Below are 22,886 nucleotides of genomic sequence, written 5' to 3' on the forward strand. Positions count from 1 at the left end.
CTGAATGGTCTAGTGGTTTTCCCTACTTTCTTACATTTCAGTCTGAATTTGGCAATAAGGAGTTCATGATCTGAGCCACAGTCAGCTCCTGGTCTTGTTTTTGCTGACTGTATAGAACTTCTCCATCTTTGGCTGCAAAGAATATAATCAATGTGATTTTGGTGTTGTCCATCTGGTGATGTCCATGTGTAGATTCTTCTCTTGTGTTGTTGGAAGAGGGTGTTTGCTATGACCAGTGCTTTCTCTTGGCAAAACTCTACTAGCCTTTGCCCTACTTCATTCTGTATTCCAAGGCCAAATTTGCCTATTATCCCAGGTGTTTCTTGACTTCCTACTTTTGCATTCCAGTCCCCTCTATGAAAAGGACATCTTTTTTGGGTGTTAGTTCTAAAAGGTCTTGTAGGTCTTCACAGAACCGTTCAACTTCAGCTTCTTCAGTGTTACTGGTTGGGGCATAGGCTTGAATTACTGTGATACTGAATGGTTTGCCTTGGAAATAAACAGAGATCGTTCTGTCATTCACCTGAATTTAACTTTTCTCAAACCTTGAGTTAACCAATGCATTTTTCTTATGGAAATGTTTGCCTTAAGCTCTGTTTATGTACTATGTATTTACCCTAGACTCTATCTTCAAGCGGGTTCTGCCTGAGACTCAGAAGAGACTTGACAAACCAGTATATTTCACTCATACATTCACTCTCCTAATCTATGTTAATGAAACTAGCTTGTAAAAGAATACTAAGTCAGTTAGGGTCACAGTTTGACTCAAACATCATTTGTAAGTTAATCACACCAAGTTTACCAATATAAATTTTACTGATTGATTTATTTTACTGTCCAGATTTCTGTAAAAATTTAGCTTTCTTTATGAGAAAATTAGCAGAAACCAAGCAAACAGGGCAGCACCTCATAGTCAGGAAGATATTATATATTCACAGGTATGTTTAGAACATTCTGTACTTGGAACGTTGTACTAGTCTCTGAGGACACGGAAGTGAACTAGACATAGTCCATGCATCTTACAAAATCTGAGGTAAAAGGGACTGTAAGACAAAAATCATCAAATACATAATTTCCAGTATATAAAATCATATATAATATAAATACATAATATATATAAATAGATACAAAACTAAATATCTTCAAAATTATATAAAATTACAAGGAGAAATTGATGACAAACATATGATATTGCTTATACATGGAATCTAAAAAAAAGGGTACAAATGAACATATCTACAAAACTGAAATAGAGTCATAGATGTAGAAATCAGACTTATGGTTACCAGGTGGTAAAGGGGTGTAAAGAGGAGTAGAGGGATAAATTGGGAGACTGAAACTGACATATATGCGCCACTCTCTATAAAATAGATAATTGGTAAGAAATAATGCATTGCCCAGGGAAACTCTATACTGTGTTAATTCCTATGGGGAAAGAATCTAAAAAGAGTGCTACATGTACATGTACAGCTGATTCACTCTGCTGTACACCTGAAATTAACACAGTTTTCATTGGACTATAGTTGTAGATCAAAATTTTTAAAAAAAGAAGAAGAAAACGAGAAGCACACCACTAAGATGGGAGAAATGGAAGCACTGGGTTGGCCAAAAATGTCATTTGGATTTTCTATTTTGTAAGATCGTATTCACTGGACAACCCAATACAGAAGATGCATTATCAATTGCTATTTAGTCCATTTTTGGACTCATCGGTACAGTGCAGCTAATACTCTAAAAATCTAAAACATTCTGTTTCTAAAACTCAGTCATACATAAACATTTGTGAGATTGGGTATCACACGGGTAATGAGTGGTGGTAATTCAGTATTTGTGATTTAAACGGGGTGAAAGCAGGATTTTTAAAATCCATTAAAGTGTAAAAAACATATTGGTATTTGTTTATAGGTATAATGTTTACTTATCACACTGCAATTTAAAACAGAAACACTGAGAATTAAAGTGTAAAAGGCACCTTTACAGTATTTATAATGCCTTAAAATACAGAATCTAAAATAAAGATTAGTCTTAGTAATTTTTAAAATTTTTTGGCTGCCCCAGATCTTAGTTGCAGCATGTGGGATCTTTGATTCATTTCAGCATATAAAATCTAGTTTGTTTTTCTTCCAATTTCATAATTTCTTTCGTTTCCTACTTATTGTGGTAAATGGAGAATTTATTATTACTGGAGCAAAATCCCACATGCCACAGCTAAAGATTCCACATGAGGTACATCTGATTCACTTTGTTGCACAGCATGTGGAATCTTTAGTTGCTGCAAGTGGGACCTCTTGCTTGCAGAATGCAAGTTCTAGTTCCCTGACCAGGGATCCAGCAGTCCCCTTGCACTGGCAGCAGAGTCTCAGCCACTGGGCCACGAGGGAAATCCCCAGTATTAGTAGTGTTAAAAATTTCTCTCTATATGTGTTTTCTTAATTTAATTAATTAATTATTAGTTTTTGGCGGCACTGGGCCGTCACTGCAGTGTGTGTCTTTCTCACTGTGGTGCCGTCTCCTGCAGTGGAGCACAGGCTCTAGGCGTGAGGCTTCAGTAGCTGCTGCACTCGGGCTCATAGTTGTGGCTCACGGGCTCTGGAGAGCGGGCTCAGTAGCTGTGGCACAAGAGCCTAGCTGCTCTGTGGTGCATAGAATCTTCCTGGACCAGGGTTGGAGCCCGTGTCCACTGCATTGGCAGGCAGATTTTTATCCACTGTGCCACCAGGGAAGTCCAAAAAAGTGACCACGTACATTTGGAACTGACAGTAAGGGAATTTTGAATGTGTTAACCAATTGTAACATTTCTCATTGGTTATTAAAATAATTGTGCATGGTTTCAGCTATCATAGTCATTTTTATGGTCTCATGTGTGCAAATAAAGTGCCATTTGTGTGGGAAAAAGGGAATTCTTTCATATTTACGGGTTCAAAACATAAACATCCACTCATATTATTTAACACCTACCTAATTTAATATTCAAAGGCTACATGCTGTTTGTTGCAATGTTTCTATACCACCTGGCTCCCCTGCTTGCCTCCTTGGACAGGTTTCTTAGGGTTATTTGAGATGCTCTCTCTCTGGCTTAAGTTCTAAAAGTTCCCACCAAATAAAACATAACCCTTGTAACCAGGAAGGGTTAATTTTTACTCCACACAGGATCTGTTTCTGTGACTTTAACTCTCATTTCACTGCTTTTGTTATTACAGGCATACACACTGGCCTGCCTCAGGGAGCCCTGCCTGCCCCACCTCTGCCTGCCTCTTGGGCTAGGGTGCCTTAGTTTGGCTCACAGGGAGAGAGTCTGACTCCTCTCATCTGTGAAGGACCATGACATTCCTGTTCTTTATGTGGGAAATGGCACCCCTCCTCTGCTGCTTACCAGCACGACTGAGAAATTCATATTTGGAGGCCAGAACTACAGATGTTCAGATTACCTGCCCCTTGTTCCAAACTTATACATAACCTGACTCCTCCTCCCTCTCCTCAGAGCAGTTTTTATGGGGTTACATGAGACATTGTCTCCCAGGCTTGAAGCCCTAAAAATTCCCATCGAATAAAAGGTAACTCTCAACATTAAGTTGTATGTATTTTTTCAGTCTGCAAACTTTTGTTTGAATTTTATTTGTTATTAGTCTCATGTCAATTTAATTCTTAAACCAGAAGAGCAGAGGAAAATGTCTTCCTCCCTTACACTCTCCTGTGGTGTATCCTCTTCCTGTCTCTCTCTAAATTCACATGGCTTTTATGTTGCACTCTGAACACAATAGCCTTTAAATTTCTAGTTTGAAAAATGGTGTGAGAAATTATGTCACAGAAAAACAGAGAAGTGAATCATATTACAGGTCTACTGGTTTTAACTTTAATTTCATGTACTAGAAAACTTAGTTAATTTTCAGAAACAGTTTAAATAAAAAAAATAGATTTCACATTTGCATTGGTCAAATTGCTTCAGCTACATAAGCACTTGGTTTGCTAGTAAAATATTAATGTTCCTTAAGAACTTTCTTGTCAGTAAACATGAACCCTGTGACCCAGGAACTTCAATATCCTGTTGTCCCAGATAAAAAATAAAATGCAGGGAGAGGAGATAAGGAAAGAAGAAGAAGAAAATTTTTATTTTAGCAGAAATTAGACATATAGTAAAAGGAATTCCTTTTCTTGGACTAAAGTACAAATGTGCATGAACTACCTTCTTTTCTCATTAAACTTGCTATAAAATAAAAATGCTAAAGTATTTGTTGGTAGATGGATTTAGCCTCTATTCCTACCCTGAACCACCACATCTGTAGTTTTAAGGTCCCATATATGCAAAAAAAGTGCTGTTTGTATAGAAAAAAGGGAATTCATTAATATTTATGGGTTCAAAACATAAACATCAACTCATTTAACACCTGCTTAATTTAGAATCTCACTCTTCCAAATCCTTATGTCATTCAAGTATAGCTTGCTTCTGTGCGGTTAACAAACACTATGAATAAATATTGCTGATATTTTTGGCAAGCAAGCAATAGAGCAACTGTTTATAATGTATATATATAAACATTTATAATAAAATATTTATATATAAACAATTTTTAATGCATCTCTTAGGGATGGTGTGTGAAATTCCCTAAAAACGCCTTGAAGAATTTAAGGACATGCAGACGTTATTTGTTTGCTGCAAATCCATTTTCTATCTGTATAACTTCTGGCACTGCTAACTCCAAGGTCATTCAGGTAGCCACGTTCCCCATCTCCTGTGATGATGAACCTAAAACCAAACATGAAAATGTTAAAAAAACATAGGCTGGACATCTACATTTATTTCTCCTCTACAATCTTTAGCACCCCCACTCCAGGTATATTTAATGTGGACAAGAGAAAAATGAAAATCTGTTGCTCATAAGGCTTCTGAGTAAGTATACACCATTTCTGTATTCAGTTCCTTTTATATTCTCAAAGTCGCTACTGGAATATTGGAAGATTATCATCATCCATCCCAAAGTCAGTTATGTTATAGACTAGGTATTTAACTAGGGCTCACTGTTGTAGCCAAGTGAACTGCTGCCATGGGTGGTGATAAAACAAATTGTCACATACTGAAATATCGGTAAGTCATTCTGGCTTATACATCACTTAACTTGAATATTATGCTATAAAATAGTCTGTTTGTGACATATTAAAAATCTACTCAGTTTAAATGCTAGGCAGGGGGAAAACATATAGGATTGACTTCTTTACATGCTATACAATGGCATTTGGATTTTGGCTCCATATAAAACTTTTCATCTTCATTCTTTCTGGTTCTGCATTAAAGCAAAATTGTCTTAGAAATCCCATATGTTATGACTTCTGAGAAATGGAAGATTTCCTGCCATAACAGTAAGCAAAGGATCCCACAGTAATCAGCAAAGCAGCCATCACAGAATGCTGAGCTGGTGAGCCCTGAGGAAACTCAGGAAGGGGAGAAATCCCTCCTTCTAGTAGCTCTCAGACTGCAGCCACTCCCTATGCTGAGCCCTGAAGGAACTCAGGATATGAAAACACGGGATACTGGCCCCAGATAGTTGAGGTGCATATCAAAGGAATGATTTCAGTGAGACCAGACTTTTGCATCTTCCCATACATAGAAAAGTGCTAAATTCCTTAACCTGGGATATCTGGTTTTCTTTAATTTACAAAGGTCTGTCTGTACCATAATAAGCATCCACTGTACATCTACATTAATTATTAATCAAAAGGGCACACTGACCAGAAGTAAAGAATGTCCAAATTAAAAATAAAGTTTAAATGTCTCTCTTCTTGAGACACCAATGCTGGTCCTGCTTCGATGATAAGACTCCCTTCCCAGGTGCCAATGCCATATTGACCCACCATGTACTTGCTGGTCTATTCTTTTTTTTTTTTAAAGCAAAACCTTGAAGGAATGTAACTCTGAAATGTAACTCTGACTTGTTTAATATTCTCTTTTCTGACAAGATATAAAACAGGGCCAGAAACCGTGTTTCTCTGAAGCAGTTTCTCAGAGTAAATCTGGGAAGTGGGCTTCTGGGCTAGTCCTCAACTTGGCTCAAATAAAACTCTTTTCTATTCTTATTTTTGATCATTTACTGATTATTTTAATTAGCTTTCAGGGAACATGATTTTCAGTGTTCTCCTGACCTGTTTCATACATGTGTGAAAATAAACATATGTGCTTACTAGTAAATTCTTAAATGGGCTTAGCTTTGATTGCGGGAAGTGATTGCCCCTTCTATATGCTCCAAAGTAATGGTTACATTTAAAACATTCCCACTGAAGTGTTCACAACCCAAGATGTGTTCCTAAGTTCCTTCCAGGGATAAATTATCACAGGAGGGATTCCCACTGGTTCTCTGATGACCTTCCTTTTAGGAATGGACAGGGCAGCGGGCAGAGTGGACTGAGGGTCTGTGGATACCAACTCTTCAGTGGCTTTCCAAGATGGTAGGATCCCAGAGTACCTCAGCTGCTCTCTCTACATTCTAAATACGGATTTCAGCACAGTTAAAGTCAGTGGGTGAAAGCGGGAGAACTATGTCCAGTGTCGTCATCATGCTAAAGATTTCAATTAAAAACATGATACGTAAAGTTTTCCCAAAGGCACAGATAATAAACAGAAGAGCATACAAAGGATTTCTATTTTATACCTCATAGTGCAGCAAACTTTCCATGATATTAAATTTATTTTCCCATAGATACAACTCACACCCATATGCACATAGAATAGAAGGCAGTCTAAAAACTTACGAGCCGTTATATTTAGAGTTGTCTGTCCACTTCCAAGCATGATGTGATGATTCTCTGCTGAGGCCAATCCAATGGTCAAAAATGCCTTTGTATCTTCTCAGAAAGTTCTATTATAAAACACAGAAAGCAAAAACACATGTCTCCTTCATTTTACCCTTAAGTCCTCTTCCCCCCAGCTTTCTCTCCTTGGATGACAGCCTGGTAAGATTGAGAAGCTTAGACATTGAAGGGAGAAGACTAGTCCCCAGTTCTCAGCTTAAGTCACACAAATGTCTCTGATCCTAAATTACATTAAAGTGATCACACATCTCAACGTGACTGGGAAAGTCCCAGGTTATGCCTGTGGTTCCAACATAATATTGTCCCTTTCACTGCCCAAAATGTCCCAACTTGGATGATAAATTACAGGATTACCATACTTCTTTTTTACAATGGGAACAATATATCTAATTTGAAGATTAACTATGAGGATTACATGACAGAATGTGTCCAAATCGTCTCACAGAGTTCCAGGCAGAGAACATACCCAAGAAATATCAGGCACTAATATGCACTCTAGGCCCCCAAGTCTGCCTGGAATGGGAGCCTTCCTCTTCTTTCAGCTGTCACCCTGTGCGGCCTATATCCTTCTCAGGGGCTAAGTATTTAACAAAGAACATGATCCAAAAATATTCCTTACCAGCTCCTCCTCAGTTTCAAACTGAGCAAGAACAGCTCCCACTGAAATACAGGATGTCTGACTGAATGTCCAATTCTTTGAGTCTTCAGAAAAATAAAAACACTTACTCCCAAATCCAATCCATCCTTTTGGGCAGCTGACATACAGAATGAGTAAGTCTGTCTCTCTGCTTCTCACTAAAAGTTGGCAAGACACAGTGAAGCATAACAAATAAATTTTCTCATCCATTTAATCTATTTTTCCACTTACCATCCTGAGGTCAGTCTTTTTTTCCATATGTATATATACATAGATACACGTGTGTACATGTATATGTAGGTACTGTATAACTAAATTCCAAAATGAGGGGTTTGAAGAAAAGCATGCCAAAGAACAGCTAGACTCTTGTACTTTTATGGCCTTGGCTAATAGCATTTTGTTTTTCTTAAAATCTGAACAGGGGCTACTTTCTATAGGTAGACAGATTCTTAGAAATGTCTTCCAAGCCCAAACTCTGTTTTTCCCAAAGAATAGTTTTTCTTTATCTGTGTGTTGGCACCATTCATTACATATAGATTTGTGCAACCAGCTCTCTGCTTCTCAGTAAAAGTTGGACAGACACAGTGAAGCATAACAAATAAATTTTCTCATCCCTTTTACCTATTACTCCACCTACCATCCTGAGGTTGGTCTTTTTTTATATACATAACATATGTATGTATGTACATATATACACACATGTGTTCATATATGTAAGTAGAGCAAAACTAAATTCCAAAATGAGAAGTTTGAAGAAAAACATGGCCAAATATAAACTAGACTCTTGTACTTTTATGGCTGTGCAACAGCATTTTGTTTTTCTTAAAATCTGAACAGGACCTACTTTCCATAGGCAGACTGATTGTTAGAAACGTCTTCCATGCCCAATGTGTTTGTTTATCAGAATGCACAGTTTTACTTTATATGTATTTTGGCACCATCCATTACACAATTTCATATTATTTTGCTTCCAGAGTCATATTCTCAGATCCTTGTCTATGTACTAAACACTCTTTATGGAGGCCACCCAACTCTGGGTTATATGCAGAATTGCTGAGCTGTAATGAATATTACTTTGCCAACAAAGGTCCATCTAGTCAAGGCTATGGTTTTTCCAGTGGTCATATATGGATGTGAGAGTTGGACTGTGAAGAAAGCTGAGCCCCAAGAATTGATGCTTTTGAACTGCAGTGTTGGAGAAGACTCTTGAGAGTCCCTTGGACTGCAAGGAGATCCAGCCAGTCCTTCCTAAAGGAGATCAGTCCTGGGTGTTCTTTGGAAGGAATGATGCTGAAGCTGAAACTCCAGTACTTTGGCCACCTCATGCGAAGAGTTGACTCATGGGAAAAGACTCTGATGCTGGGAGGGATTGGGGGCAGGAGGTGAAGGGGACGACAGAGGATGAGATGGCTGGATGGCATCACGGACTCGATGGACGTGAGTCTGAGTGAACTCCTGGAGCTGGTGATGGACAGGGAGGCCTGGCATGCTGTGATTCATGGGATCACAAAGAGTCGGACACGATTGAGTGACTGAATTGAACTGAACTGAATGAACTTCCAACTAATATCTCTAATGCCTCGTTAAATGCTACCAGCTTTAACCATTTATAAAATACCAACTGCTAGTTAGTGTGTGGAAAAGTGATTGTACTTTGCTGCTTGCCAAAAGAGCAGATTTCTCTTAGATCTCTTTTCTTTTTTTGGTTTCTTGGAAAATGCAATATTGAGATCTGTGGTTGCTTGCTGAGTGCAAGCTAGTGGTAGTTGTTACCACTAGCTTAGTGCAGTAATCTAATAAATGATTTTATTAGATTGAGAATTTGCCTTGGAAAGATGTTCTGTGAAAAACTAACATATGAATATATATATATATATATATATAATATATATCTCTATATATATTTTTTTATATGGTGACTTTTTCCCCTGAGGTCAGTCTTAAAGTACATATTGTACATTTGATTGTTGCCTCCCAGAGTCATCACTAACAGTCTTATCTCAGGCACAAAAGCCATCATCCACTGATCTTCAAGCACAGAATCTGTGCATCTCTCTTCTCAGGGGTCCATGGAGAGTAGTGGCTTTAAGGAAATCAATTTCTGTGGCATTTAATTCCTGTAGTATGCTTTCTTAGCATCATACAGATTTCCTTTTCCCCACATCTTCCTTAATATCAGTCCTTCTTACTCTTGACAAAAGAAAGGCAAACTCCTTACCTTTCCTAGATTTTACTATGCTACATCTCTTAGGGGTATAAAACCTTCTAGTAGACAAAACATGGCATAGTTCAACTATTGATTTTAGTACCACAATATGATGTAGTATTTCCAGTGTCTCTGGAAATGCTCCTTTATATGTATTTCTGTTAAATATGTATAAAAATATTTGGGCCCTTGTTAGATGCTCTGAAACCAGCAAGATATCAGAGTATAGGCTATGGGAAGAATAAGTGTTTTTCCTTCATAACCTCACTTTTTCCTCCCTTATGCAATCTGATAGGAAATACTGTTGGTTCAACTTTCGAGACAGATTGTGCCACCAGGTCCCACCTCCACTGTTATCACCAGGGCCAAGCCACAGTCCCCTCTGGTGTGGATTTCTATAAGGTTACTCTAGTAGGTGTTCCCAAAGTCTAACTTTTCTTCCAACAGTCAAAATGGTTTTATTCTAATGAAATTTAGATCATGGCATTCCTCTCCTACAATTTCCCTTTTCCTGGTACCCCCCACTGCGCTCAGATTAAAAGCTCAAGTCTTTACCTGCCTCATTAGGCTGTGACCTCCCTGACCCCCAGCCCGTTACTCTTCCTCATTCCCGCCTTGCTTCAGCTGTAGAAGCCTCCATGCTGTTCCCCAAACCTACCAAGAGATTCTTCCTTTCATTCTACTTGTTCCTGCCGTCTGGAGTGCTTTCTCCACATAGCCACATGGCTCTTTCATCTCCTTCAAGTTTGCTGAAAAGTCATCTTGTCAAGGAGGCTTACCCTGGACACGTATATTCATGTCAATCTGTTACCTTATATTAGAATATCTGCATCTTCCTGCTAGAATAGGAGTTCCCTGGGAATTTTTTATGTTTTGTTCACTGATATACCTCAAACATATCACACACCATGGCACATAATGGAGCTCAATAAATACTTATTGACAATGTGAATGTGCAAAGAACATGGTACAGTTTGGAGAACAGGGAACTCACCTGCCAGAAGAGTGGAAAGTGTCACCAAATTTAGAGCTACAAGTATAAAAATAATCAGGATGCAGCAGCAAAACTTGGCAGGTGTAACAGGAGATATAATTGCTAGGCATTTCTTTCGGAGATCTTTATCTATAAATAGAAATGTCACAATCTCAATTTTATGGAAGCATTAAAAGAAAAACTTAAATTTATCACAGAATCAACATGTAAAATCCACTGTACCTCACCTCCCCTATTGCCAAAATCTCTCACAAAAGGTCCAAGTCCAGGAGAGACGGCCATGGCCTAAAAACGACCCAGAGATAAGAGAAACAGCATTTTTCACCTGGAGAGTCTTCCAGTTATTCTAAGAAGAGCTAATAAGAGAGTAAGAGACAGACAGACTAGAAATCAGAATGAAAACGAAACATGCAAACAATCCAGATTTACCTCCTCAAATAACAAATTTGGTTAGAAGTTCTAAGAGGAGCATTAGAAAACTAATCAATATAATTCATCACATTAACAGAACAAGAGAAGAGCAAGGATAAGACCATCGATATAGACATAAAAGGAGAAGGAAATGGCAACCCACTCTAGTATTCTTGCCTAGAGAATCCAGTGGAGAGAGGAGCCTGGTGGGCTGCTGTCCGTAAGGTCGCCCAGAGTCGAACATGACTGAAGCAACTTAGCATGCATGCATGCATGCATGCAGGCATAGACATAAAATGTGGAGAAACATGAGTCATCCCAAATAACAAAGCCCAGCAAATTATGAACTGAACTTTCACTTTTCATAGAAATAGTATAGCTAACATGATACTTAATGGTGAAAAAGTGAATGCCTTCCTCTAAAGGTCAGGAACAAGGCAAGGATGCCTGTTCTCACCAATCCAATTTAACATTTTCCTAGAGGTTCTATCAGTGCCAATAAGGCAAGAAAAGTAAATAAAAGACATATAGAGATTAGGAAGAAGTGAAAGTGTTTCTAGACATGGTATCCACTCACCTCCCACTAGAAATAATTTGAAAATTATCTGCACATGAAAATACCTTCCCAAGAGACAAGTATTCCAGGCACACCCACTCCCTGCCTCATCCCAGCTCCTTGCACTCCAGCAATTCTGGCACATAATGCAGTCACAGACAGCTTCCACCCCGGGTTTCCTGTGGGCTCCTAGGAGCCAAGCTCCTGTCTCCCACTGCACCTGCCAATTCCAGCAGCTCCAGGTGGGGCTCCTGTGACACTTGCCTCCTGGTGAACTCCTGGGGATCAGGCCCCCCAAACCCTTCCCTCAGGACTCTGCAGTCCAGCACAGACAGAGACCTTCTCCCTGTGGGAAAAGGAGAGTAAAACGGTGCTTGACTTCACTACAGATTCCAGGTCTACCTGCTCTAGCATCACATCAGTCTGACTCCTTCAGCCCTGGGTGACACCCGGCAGACTCACTAACCAAGGTCCCCCTCTCCCCATTGTCTGCCAGCTCCAGTGAGCCAAGTGACTACTGTGAAATTAGACTCCTGGCAGGTTCCTGGTAACCCAGGCCACCTTTCACCCTAGGGACTGTGGACTTGTGTGGCCATAGGCAGCTCCTATCACTCCTGCTGGCTCCCATGGATCAAGAAACCAACACAACCAGTCATTGTTGTTGTTTAGTTTCTAAACCTTGTCTGACTGTTTTGCGACCCCATGGACTGTAGCCTGCCAGGCTCCTCTGTCTGTAGGATTTGGCGCCTATGTCCACGGGATTTCCCAAGCAAGAATTCTGGAATGGTTTGCCATTTCCTTCTCCAGGGCATCTTCCTAACCCAGGGATCAAACCTATGTCTCCTGCTTGGCAGGGGAATTCTTTATACCACTGAGCCACCTGGAAAGCTCCAACCAGTCACTAGGGAAACATGAAATCCAGTGAGCTGCCACAAGATGTGTATCAGAGTGGCAAAAAAATAACAAAACTGAATGATGGTGAAGAAATGATACAAATGGAATTCTCATAAACTGTTGAAAATGCAACAGTACAGCCACTTTGGAAAACAGCTTGGCAGTGAGGTGTGGCAAACATAACCTCATCACATGCCCTAGCAATGCCATCCCTAGGTATCTATGCAAGAGGAATGGAAATTTCCATTTACACAAAAACCTATACTTGAACATTTATGATAACTTTATTTATTGTCACCAAAAACTGGCAACAATTCAAATATCCTTCAGCTGGGAAAAAGGTAAATAAAGACCACTTTGTACTAAGAAAAAGAAAAGCTTCACCCCATGCTTACAATTGCTCATTTATTATTTTGCTTTGACTCAGTAAATTTTACTGAGACTTTCTCTTCCCCAAAGACCCCGAAAACTCTGGATTGCTTGAAAATGTAAAAAGGCACTAAAGAAAGCAGTGAGATGCTTCCCAACTCATGTGTGATCACGACCTCATGTCCCTAGAACACAAGTGAGAAGTGTGACTTTGGAAATGCCACCTGCTCTTCCACCTCGCTCTCCCTTCCAAACAGTGTTCTGTTCCCCTCCTTGCCTTACTTAAAAATGAGAATCTTTTTCACAGAGTGTTTCCTATGGTGATAGTCCTTGTGAATAATGTCTCTCTTTATTAAGTCTACACTATTGATATACGGTATAATATAAATGAATTTCAAATGCATTATGCTGGTGAGAAAAGCCTGACTCTGTAGGCATTCTTATAATGCAAGAGTTTCAAAACAGAAAACAAATCATTGGTTGCCAAATGATGAGGAGAGAGGAAAGAAATATATACAGAGAGCATGTGTGTGTGTGTTAAGGGGTGTGGGGGGTACTCTTATTGTGCGGTGGCCACATGATTATATGTATTTGTCAAAACTCATAGAAATGTACACCAAAAGGTGAATTTTACTGAATGTTAATTATACTTTTAAGAAGTTCCTGCTAACTTTCTTTTAACTGCCACATTTCACTCATTGCACCTATATCTCCTAGAATGTTCAGGAGCCTCAGTTTAAATGCTAGGTGGGGGCGGGGGGAATATAGGAATGACTTCTTTAAATGCTATACAATGGCATTTGGATTTTGGCTCCATATGAAACTTTCCATCTTCATGCTTTTGGTTCTGCATTAAAGCAAAATTGTCTTGAAATTCCGTATGTTATGACTTCTGAGAAATGGAAGATTTCCGGCCATAACAGTAAGCAAAGGATGCCACAGTAATCAGCAATCGCAGTCATCATAGAATGGTGAGCTGGTGAGCCCTGAGGGAACTCAGGAAGAGGAGAAATCCCTCCTTCTAGTAACCCTCAGACTGCAGCCACTCTCTATGCTGAGCCCTGAGGGAACTCAGGATATGAAAACACGGGATACTGGCCCCAGATAGTTGAGGTGCATATCAAAGGAATGATTTCAGTGAGACCAGACTTTTGCATCTTCCCATACATAGAAAAGTGCTAAATTCCTTAACCTGGAATATCTGGTTTTTTACAAAAACATCTTTTGATACTCAAAGGCTACATGCTGTTTGTTGCAACGTTTCTATACCACCTGGCTCCTCTCTTGCCTCCTTGGAGCAGTTCTTTCAGGGTTATTTGAGATGCTCTCTCCCTGGCTTAAGTTCTAAAAGTTCCCACTGAATAAAACATAACTCTCGTAACCACGAAGGGTTAATTTTGACTCCATACAGGATCTGTTTCTTCGACTTTAACTCTCATTTCACTGCTTTTGTTATTACAGGCATACACACTGGCCTGCCTCAGGGAGCCCTGCCTGCCCCACTTCTGCCTGCCTCTTGGCGAGGGTGCCTTAGTTTGGCTCACAGGAGAGAGTCTGACTCCTCTCATCTGTGAAGGGCTATGACATTCCTGTTCTTTGTGTGGGAAATGGCACCCTCCCCTGTTGATTACCAGCGTGACTGAGAAATTCATATTTTGGCCAGAACTGCAGAGAGCTGTTTCATCTTTGTTTATTGATATCACAGCAAATATTTCATGTCACACCACCCATGATTGATGTAAAGAAGTGAAACTAACACATCCCTCTGCATGAGGCTTGCTATTCTATGAGATACCGACAAAAATCAATTATTTTCTTTTTACTTTGATTCACCTCTCCCCACCTGATCCATAAAATACCCTGGAATCCAGACCCCAACATGATGGTTACTTGAGATGTTAGTCAGCCATCTTCTTGGTCAGCCAGTTTTCTGAATAAAGTCATATTCCTTGCCTTAACACCTTGTCTCTCAGATTCATTAGCCTATTGTCAGGGGTGAGCAGAGTGAACCTGGGCTCGGTAATACTCTCAACTTTTAGGTTGTGAATACTTTTTTAAGTTTGCTGGTGCTGCCGCTAAGTCGCTTCAGTCGTGTCTGACTCTGTGCGACCCCGTAGACAGCAGCCCAACCAGGCTTCCCCGTCCCTGGGATTCTCAAGGAAAGAACACTGGAGTGGGTTGCCATTTCCTTCTCCAATGCATGACAGCAAAGAGTGAAAGTGAAGGCGCTCAGTCGTGTCTGACTCTTAGCAACCCCATGGACTGTAGCCCACCAGGCTCCTCCATCCATGGGATTTTCCAGGCAAGAGTACTGGAGTGGGGTGCCATTGCTTTCTCCATTTCCACAATTTTTTTCATTGTTAGAAGAGTAAGATGTGAATCTCCCCTTACCTCTCTCCAATGAATCTCCTATTTGCCCCTTACTTATATTTTAAAAGGGGCTTCTCTGGTAGCTCAGCTGGTAAAGAATTTGCCTGCAATGTAGGAGGCCTGGGTTTGATCCCTGGGTTGGGAAGATCCCCTGGAGGAGGTCGTGGTATTCTTACCTGGAGAATCCCCATGGACAGAGGAGCCTGGTGGGCTACAGTCCATGGGGTCACAAAGAGGCAGACGTGACTGAGTGACTAAGTACGGTATTCTAAAAGTCCTCCCTTTTTCTTCTTCTTTATTTCTCTATATCTTTCTCCTAACACCCTCCATTGTTCCATGTTTCATTTCTCTTTCTTGCTTACTTACTTCTGTTCTGTTTTTTTGTGTGGAAATAAAATTTGCCACCCCAAAAATGTCTCTTCAGCATGTAGATTATTTCAACCTGGAAATCAGCAAAGCACCCAAAATCCAGGAAGAATCTTTGATCTTCTCCCTATCTGTCTAAAAAAAATTAGATAGAGGGGCTGTTTAAAAGAGAGTTATCACCAGAAATACCTGCAAAGAATATGGGCCTGAGTGTGGTGGGGGAGACTGGGCAGGGCCTAGAGATCAGAGTCCATCGTGGCCCTAAAGATCTTTGTCTCTGCACAGCCCTGCAAACATTTATTCATCAAACTTTTGCTTTTCCATTTCTATTTCCTTTTCTCTGAAGTCCCAAACCACTACCCCCAACATCTTTTGTCTTTAGCTGAAGATGCTATTTAAGGTGAAGCTGTTGGCCATTTTGGTGAGTTACTCAGTTTTCCTGGGTCTGTCTCATGTATACATATGATTCAACTTGAGATGTGGAATTTCTTGCCATATCAATAAACAAGGATGTCACAGCCATCAGCAGTTTTGACCCTCCAAATGTGAAATTCTGAGCCTGGAGTGTGCTTAGGAAGGAGAATGATGGTTCCTACCTGGCAGTCATTAAGTGCAGTCACTCCCTGCTGTAAGCACTAAGGACAAGTGCAGGAGACCAGCCCCAGACAGCTGAGGTGCATATCAAGGGAATGATTTCAGTGAGCCCAGACTCTTGCATCTTCTAGTACAAAGAAATCACTACATTCCTTAGCTTGGGATATCTGGTTTTCTTTAAATCACAATAATCTTTGGATGTTCAGATTACCTATCCGTTGTTCCAAACTTCTACATAACCTGACTCCTCCCCCCTCTCCTCATAGCAGTTTTTATGGGGTTACATGAGACATTGTCTTTCAGGCTTGAAGCCCTAAAAATTCCCATCAAATAAAAGTTAACTCTCAACACTAAGTTGCATGTATGTTTTCAGTCTGTAAGCTTTTGTTTGATTTTTAATTGTTATCTGTCTCATGTCAACTTAATTCTTAAATCAGAAGAGCAGAGGAAAATGTCTTCCTCCTTTACACTCTCCTGTGGTGTGTCCTCTTCCTGTCTCTCTCTAAATTCATATGGCTTTTATATTACACTCTGAACACAATAACCTTCAAATTTCTAGTTTGAAAAAGTGGTATTAGAAATTATGTCACAGAAAAACAGAGAAGTGAATCATATTACAGGTCTACTGGTTTTAACTTTAATTTCAGATACTAGAAAACTTAGTTAGTTTTCAGAAAGTTTAAATTAAAAAAAAAAAAGATTTCACATTTGCATTGGTCAAATAGCTTCAGCTACATAAGCACTTGGCTTAACTAGAAAAATATTAATGTTCCTTAAGAACTTTCTTTTTCATTAAACATGAACCCTGTGTCTCAATAACTTCAATATCCTGTTGTCCCAGATAAAAAATAAAATGCAGTGAGAGGTGATAAGGAAAGAAAAAGAAGAAAATGCATATTTTAGCAGAAATTAGATGTTCAGTAAAAGGAATTCTTTTTCTTGGACTAAAGTACAAACATGTATGAACTACGTTCTTTTTCTCATTAAACTTGCTATAAAATAAAAATGCTAAAGGATTGCTGATAGATGGATTTAGTCCTGCCCTGAACCTCCACATCTGTTTTTCAGTTACAAAAGAAAAGCAAAAAGCAATATATGGGAAACCACTGTAATTTAATGATTATTCAAGAAAGCAGATTTGCTTAACCACAAAACCAAGCAGACTTGTCTAGAACAGAATCATGTGATAGAAGCATGAGACACATCCCAAAACAATAAAACAGTGGCACAGTGAGACCCTAATCCTGTGCAGTGAGCTCAGTAAGTTAACGATTCTTGTGATATGCTCTCTGCACACATTAAAAAAAACAAAACAAAAAACAATTTGTGGACTTAGCTTGACCATCTAGGCAAAGGAAACTCTTGATCAACCTGGATTAGCTGATGATAGAAGCATGACATGTACTCAGCAAAGACAGAGGTCTTCTCCCCCACCTACTTTTCCTTTGATTATAAAGCTGTAGCCCAGTAAGTTCTGCAGTGCAGGAGGACACTGCCCACCCACTTGAAAGCCTCACAAGTGTTCTATTCTAATAAATCACTTCTTATCTATCACCAGGGCTTCCCTAGTGACTCAGATGGTAAAGAATCTGCCTGCAGTATGGAAAATCTGGGTTTGATCCCTGGGTTGGGAAGATACCCTGGAGAAGGAAATGGCTGCCTACTCCAGTATTCTGGTCTGGAGAATTCCATGGACAGAGGAGCCTGGCAGACTACTGTCCACGGGGTCGCAAAGAGTCAGACACGACTGTGACTTTCACGTTCACTTATGGATCACTTTGCCTCTCACTGAATTCTTTCTGGGATCAAAGATAAAGAACTGTGGTACCGGAGCTCTTTGGAGCCCCTCTAATGACACCAAACAGTTTCACCAATAGTCCTAGTTTTTGCAGTTAACCTTTTTATTTTGTCAATAATTATTCATGGCTTTATTAAATAAAAGTCTCTTTAGAGAACAGTAAGAAATTAATTCTTGGCTAACATCAGGGGAGAATGACAGGAGGTTACAATTTTTTTTTTTAATGCAGTGATATTGATAATAACATTAACCAGATAGGTACTATATTTCAACAAATACTTTTAATAATCAATCCCTATGTTACATTAATACTCTGATGCTCTCATTAAATCAAAACTGTTTAACTAAAATGATTATATTTAAAAGATGTTCATATTTTTATATCACTACTGACAATATCTGGTAAGATATTATATAAACTACTTTGGTAATGTACTCTGAAAAGGATGATATAAAGCTTAGCCATTTAAGATCCACTATGATCAAAGGATCAGAGAATGAAAATAAGAGAGAGATATAATAACAGAAGTACACTATATATACTATATATACATAAATAACTATATATAAATAACAGAAGTACACTAGACTCCATGAGAAAGAGAAAGGGACATAAAGAGGGAAATAGAGGGAAAGACAAAGAAAATTATTTGGACACATAAATGAGCCTCAATAGATTTCAGCTGAAACACTTAATGATATTATTGAAAATCACATTTACCCTTAATTCAAAAAGGAAACTTTGCAGGGAAATTTGTGCCCAATGGAAAGAAAACATACTTTTGTATTACTTAAAATTTTATTTTATCTTATTTTATTTTACCTTATTCAAATTCTTTTCCAATTTAGTTTGTTACATAATATTGAGCAGAGTACCCTGTGCTATACAGTAGGTATGGGCAACTTTTATTAGTATATGTATTACAAAATTATTAGTGTCTGTTTGCCATCACCTCTGAAATACAGTAATCTATTACTTAACATCATAATGTGAGTTTCCAGGATGCAAGTGGCCAGCAACCTGGAGAAAATACAAAGACTAATTAAAAACAAAACCCAAAGACCATTTTTCTCTTAACCTCCTATAACATAATTCACTGTGCAGTAATATTTAAGTAACATACTAGTAGCAGAATAACTAATATAACAATTACACACCTTCCCTCTCACCCACCTCTAGTCCCTCAAAATATCTCTCCTTCTATGAAAGTTAACTGTGAAGTACTGATACTTCTGAAGCACAATTTCTCCTCTGTTGTCAGTGGTCAGTAGTATAAGAACTCCCTTCCACAACTACCATTTTGTTATGTCAAAGTTTATCAATTTTACCTTACCAGATCTCCACTGCTCCATGTTCACTCTATAGGTAGAGTCTGTCTCTAAGATTTTTAAAGACACCTCTGTCATTGTCATGTTTCAAAAAAGCGTTTGGTGGTACCTTTTCTCAGTAGTTGCAAAGCAGGAAATGTGAATTGAAAGGAAATTCTGTTAACATTTCCTTCCAGTTCAGACTCTACCTGAACTGGATGGAGTTAGCACCCTCCAAGTTCAGACTCCGCCTCTCATTGCGAAAGAGGCTCTTGATGAAAGTGAAAGTGAACTTCCAACTCTGGAAGATAATGGAGAACAGAGGATCCTGGTATGCTACAGTCCTCGAGGTTACAAAGAGTTGGACGTGACTTAGCAACTGAACGGCATCATGTCACTATGTCACTGGGTGCAGATCTTCCAAAAATGTGCATGTTTTTGTTGTTCAGTCACTCAGTCATGTCCAACTCTTTGTGACCCCATGGACTGCAACACACCAGGGTTCCCTGTCCTTCACCATCTCCTGGAGCTTGCTCAAACTCATGTCTACTGAGTCAGTGATGTCATCCAACCATCTCATCCTCTGTCATCCCCTTCTCCTCCTGCCTTCAGTCTTTCCCAGCATCAAGGTCTTTTCCAATGACTCGACTCTTCACATCAGGTGGCCATGTTTAGAGTCATCTCTTGTGCTGTTGGAAATGTACATGAGGCAGGAGCTAAATGGACTCGGGGCTGTACAGCTGGACTTTGTCCCCTGTGGATAGATACCCCAAGATAAAGAGGAGGAGGAGCTAAGCCCTGCCCAGAAATGAGATAGTACTTTTCTCATTCTCAAGGTCCAGAGGACCTTTCCAAGAATACACCTGCAGCAAGACTCTTTGTGGATCATAAAGGGAATAATGTCAACCTGTCCACAGGCCTCTTCACTAGAAGCCATCTTGGCTAGGAAATGTGGGCACACACCTGGGAGGACACTGATAATCACCAAATATGGACTCAGAACCAGCCAAAGCAAGACGTTTGGCCAAAGGAAACCCAGAAGAAAATCGCATAAAAGTGATTGAACTACCACAAGGACCCGACGCTCTGGGCTTGCCAGTGTGTGCCTATGCACATGTACTCTTTTCCTCCTAATAAATGTCTCACTTGTTTCACTAGTTTTGGTTTCTCTGTGGAAATTCATTTTCTGAAATGAATCCTAATGGCCAGGACTCAGCACTTGGCCTGACTTCAATCTCTGGCCAGAAACCAAAGTCCTGTTTCAAGTCCCTGCAGATTGAGGCCACCTAAGTTCAGACATACCTTCACAAAAACCTTTACCTTTCTCTGTTCATGAAAAAGACAATAACAACAAGGAGACCTGAGAGGTAGCACAGCCTCAAGATAAAAGAAACTTATGTCCCTGAATTTCCACGTGGAAGAAAGCTGCATTCTAACTAGAACCTCCTATATTTCACAGCTACATGAGTGATAAGTAAATATACACTGTGCTATCAATGAAATTCAGGAGGTTATCTATTGTAGCAGCTGTGTAATGTATCTAGTCAGAGTGGCAGCCTCATTTTTTCCATATTTTTTGCATTACTAATCATTTCTTATCCAGTCACCAAATATCTGCAGATTGTTTACTACTATGGTAGGTGCTAAGAAACAAAAGCTCTGCGAATTCTGATGAAGAGGATGAAGCAGGGACCTGGGTCTTGTGTGGGAGAGGTCTGGATGGATTTTCCAGAATGGCTGAGGCAAGGTTAGTGTCTTCTCTGGTGTCTAGTCAAGACAGGGACATTTTAAAAGATTACGGTTTATAGTACCACTGAAAACCTGACAGAGCTAAGAGCAATGACAAATTGAAATTATAATAGAGTGATCATTATAATTAGAGTAATAGAGTAATTATAATAATCATTATAATGAAGTGTTCAGCATACAAAAATGGAGTTGGAAGGCGAGGGTCTGATTTCAGAATTTAAGAACTAGAACTTCTTTGTATCTTGGTATTGTACCACACAAAAGGACAGAGCAACACCTGCCAATTCCTGTGACCTCAAGATACCCCGAGAAATCTTATAGTCACCCTCAAGATCTCCCTCCCTCCCTTTCCTGTGTTCGTGCAACCAATCCTTAACACACTTCACTTCTCATCAACTAAAGTTTTAATGCTTGAGAAACAAGCTCTGTAATGAACCCATGGCTTCTCGCATTTAAAAAAATAAATAAACTTCCTCCTTTTTTTTTAAGTGTGTCAGTCACAACTCAGAGCTACATCTGTATCATCTGTATCTCCAAGCTGGGGCTCTAACAATCCAGCCAAAAAACGCCTCTTCTCAATCAGTTCTTTGTTTCTGAAATTTCAGTTAATAAAAGCAATACATTATGAAAACGGTGACACACTCAACCTGCATGACACCAGGAAGGGAACCTTTTTTTTTTTTTTAAACACACTCTTATTCTGCCAGAGGGAGCTTTAGGCTCTTCAGACAAAGCTGAAAGACAAGTCTCCCCAAGAACCTGGGACCTTTGTGTTTCTGGAAATGAGCGGAGTTCAGGCAGTTCCAAAGGGATCTCAACTTTTCAATAATGACACAATCCTGGGAGTGAGGCAGACAGAGAAATAAAAAGGGGAAAGACCCTGGACCAGGTCACTAAGAACGCCTCCACCCTCTCTCAGCCTTTCAAAGCCCTTAATCCCTAGACCACCGAGCTTACCCTAAGGAATCTCCTCGTCACCCACTAAAGTTCTGCAAACTCCTATGAAGAGGGCGGCTTAGGCGCACCGTCATCTGGGGAGAAATCAAGTCAAATTTTTTCAAATCACCCAACCAGGCCAGATGTTCACCCCTTATTGGAACAGGCCTGGAGAGTTTGCAACCTGTTTGAGACCAAGAAGGCAGTTTCTTCGTTCTCTTCTCCTCTGGGTGGTAGTGGTTCTTCTTTCACTATGAATTTGCTCTGGACCAGAGGTGGCCAATGGAGAAGGAAATGGCAACCCACTCCATTTTGTCTGGAGACTCCTGTGGACAGAGGAGCCTGGTGGGCTGCTGTCCATAGCTCACACAGAGTCAGACACGACTGAAGCGACTTAGCAGGCGTACATGCATTGGAGAAGGAAATGGTAACCCACTCCAGTATTCTCGCCTGGAGAATCCCAGGGATGGAGGAGCCTGGTGGGCTTCCGTCTATGGGGTCGCACAGAGTCTAACACAACTGAAGCGATTTAGCAGCAGCAGCAGAGGTGGCCAAACAGGGGGATGCGGCGTCTCAGGGCTGCTACCACTGCCCTCTCCCGGCAGCTTCAGCTTCTCTGTGGGGCGACCACATCCCTCTCCATTTGCAGCCGTCTCCCACGTCCAGGTCCCAACCGTCTGCCAAGTTCTAAGGAAAACACCGGATGCAGGGTCTGGAAAATAAGCCCATGGACCGGATGGTACCCCAGATGGTACTATATAACCCTCCCTCCCCATCCTCCATCTTCTGCGCTCCGCCCTAGATGTTACACCCCACTTCCCGTGTTTCATTTCTCAGGATGTTGAGGCAGAAAAGGAAGTCAGAACACTTGTAAACAGGATGCCTGCGGTTGAAGGG

At 40.1% G+C, this 22,886-nt stretch overlaps 1 protein-coding gene across 5 annotated transcripts; it reads right to left on the reverse strand.

Moving 5' to 3' along the window:
- Window positions 1-797: 797 nt before the first annotated feature.
- Window positions 798-22,719, reverse strand: LOC102265943 (C-type lectin domain family 2 member D11). 5 transcript variants are annotated; one of them, XR_011464266.1, is made up of 6 exons: window positions 22,011-22,719; window positions 10,861-10,994; window positions 10,639-10,767; window positions 7,421-7,596; window positions 6,742-6,848; window positions 798-4,744 (listed from the first exon to the last, which is right to left on the reverse strand). XR_011464266.1 is itself a non-coding variant. In XM_070371061.1 (6 exons), exons 2-6 carry the CDS (start codon window positions 10,918-10,920, stop codon window positions 4,624-4,626), a joined length of 588 nt encoding a protein of 195 aa, XP_070227162.1. In that variant the 5' UTR covers window positions 10,921-10,994; window positions 22,011-22,717; the 3' UTR covers window positions 798-4,623. The 5 variants fall into 5 exon arrangements, 3 of the variants coding, with proteins under 3 accessions (XP_070227162.1, XP_070227163.1, XP_014337444.2); XM_070371061.1 differs by having other exon boundaries at window positions 10,866-10,994; window positions 22,011-22,717; XM_070371062.1 differs by lacking the exon at window positions 22,011-22,719 and adding an exon at window positions 19,331-22,001 and having other exon boundaries at window positions 10,866-10,994.
- Window positions 22,720-22,886: the final 167 nt, after the last annotated feature.

This window comes from Bos mutus, chromosome 5 (genome assembly GCF_027580195.1).
Source record: "Bos mutus isolate GX-2022 chromosome 5, NWIPB_WYAK_1.1, whole genome shotgun sequence".
In the NCBI taxonomy this organism is placed as follows: Eukaryota; Metazoa; Chordata; class Mammalia; order Artiodactyla; family Bovidae; genus Bos; species Bos mutus.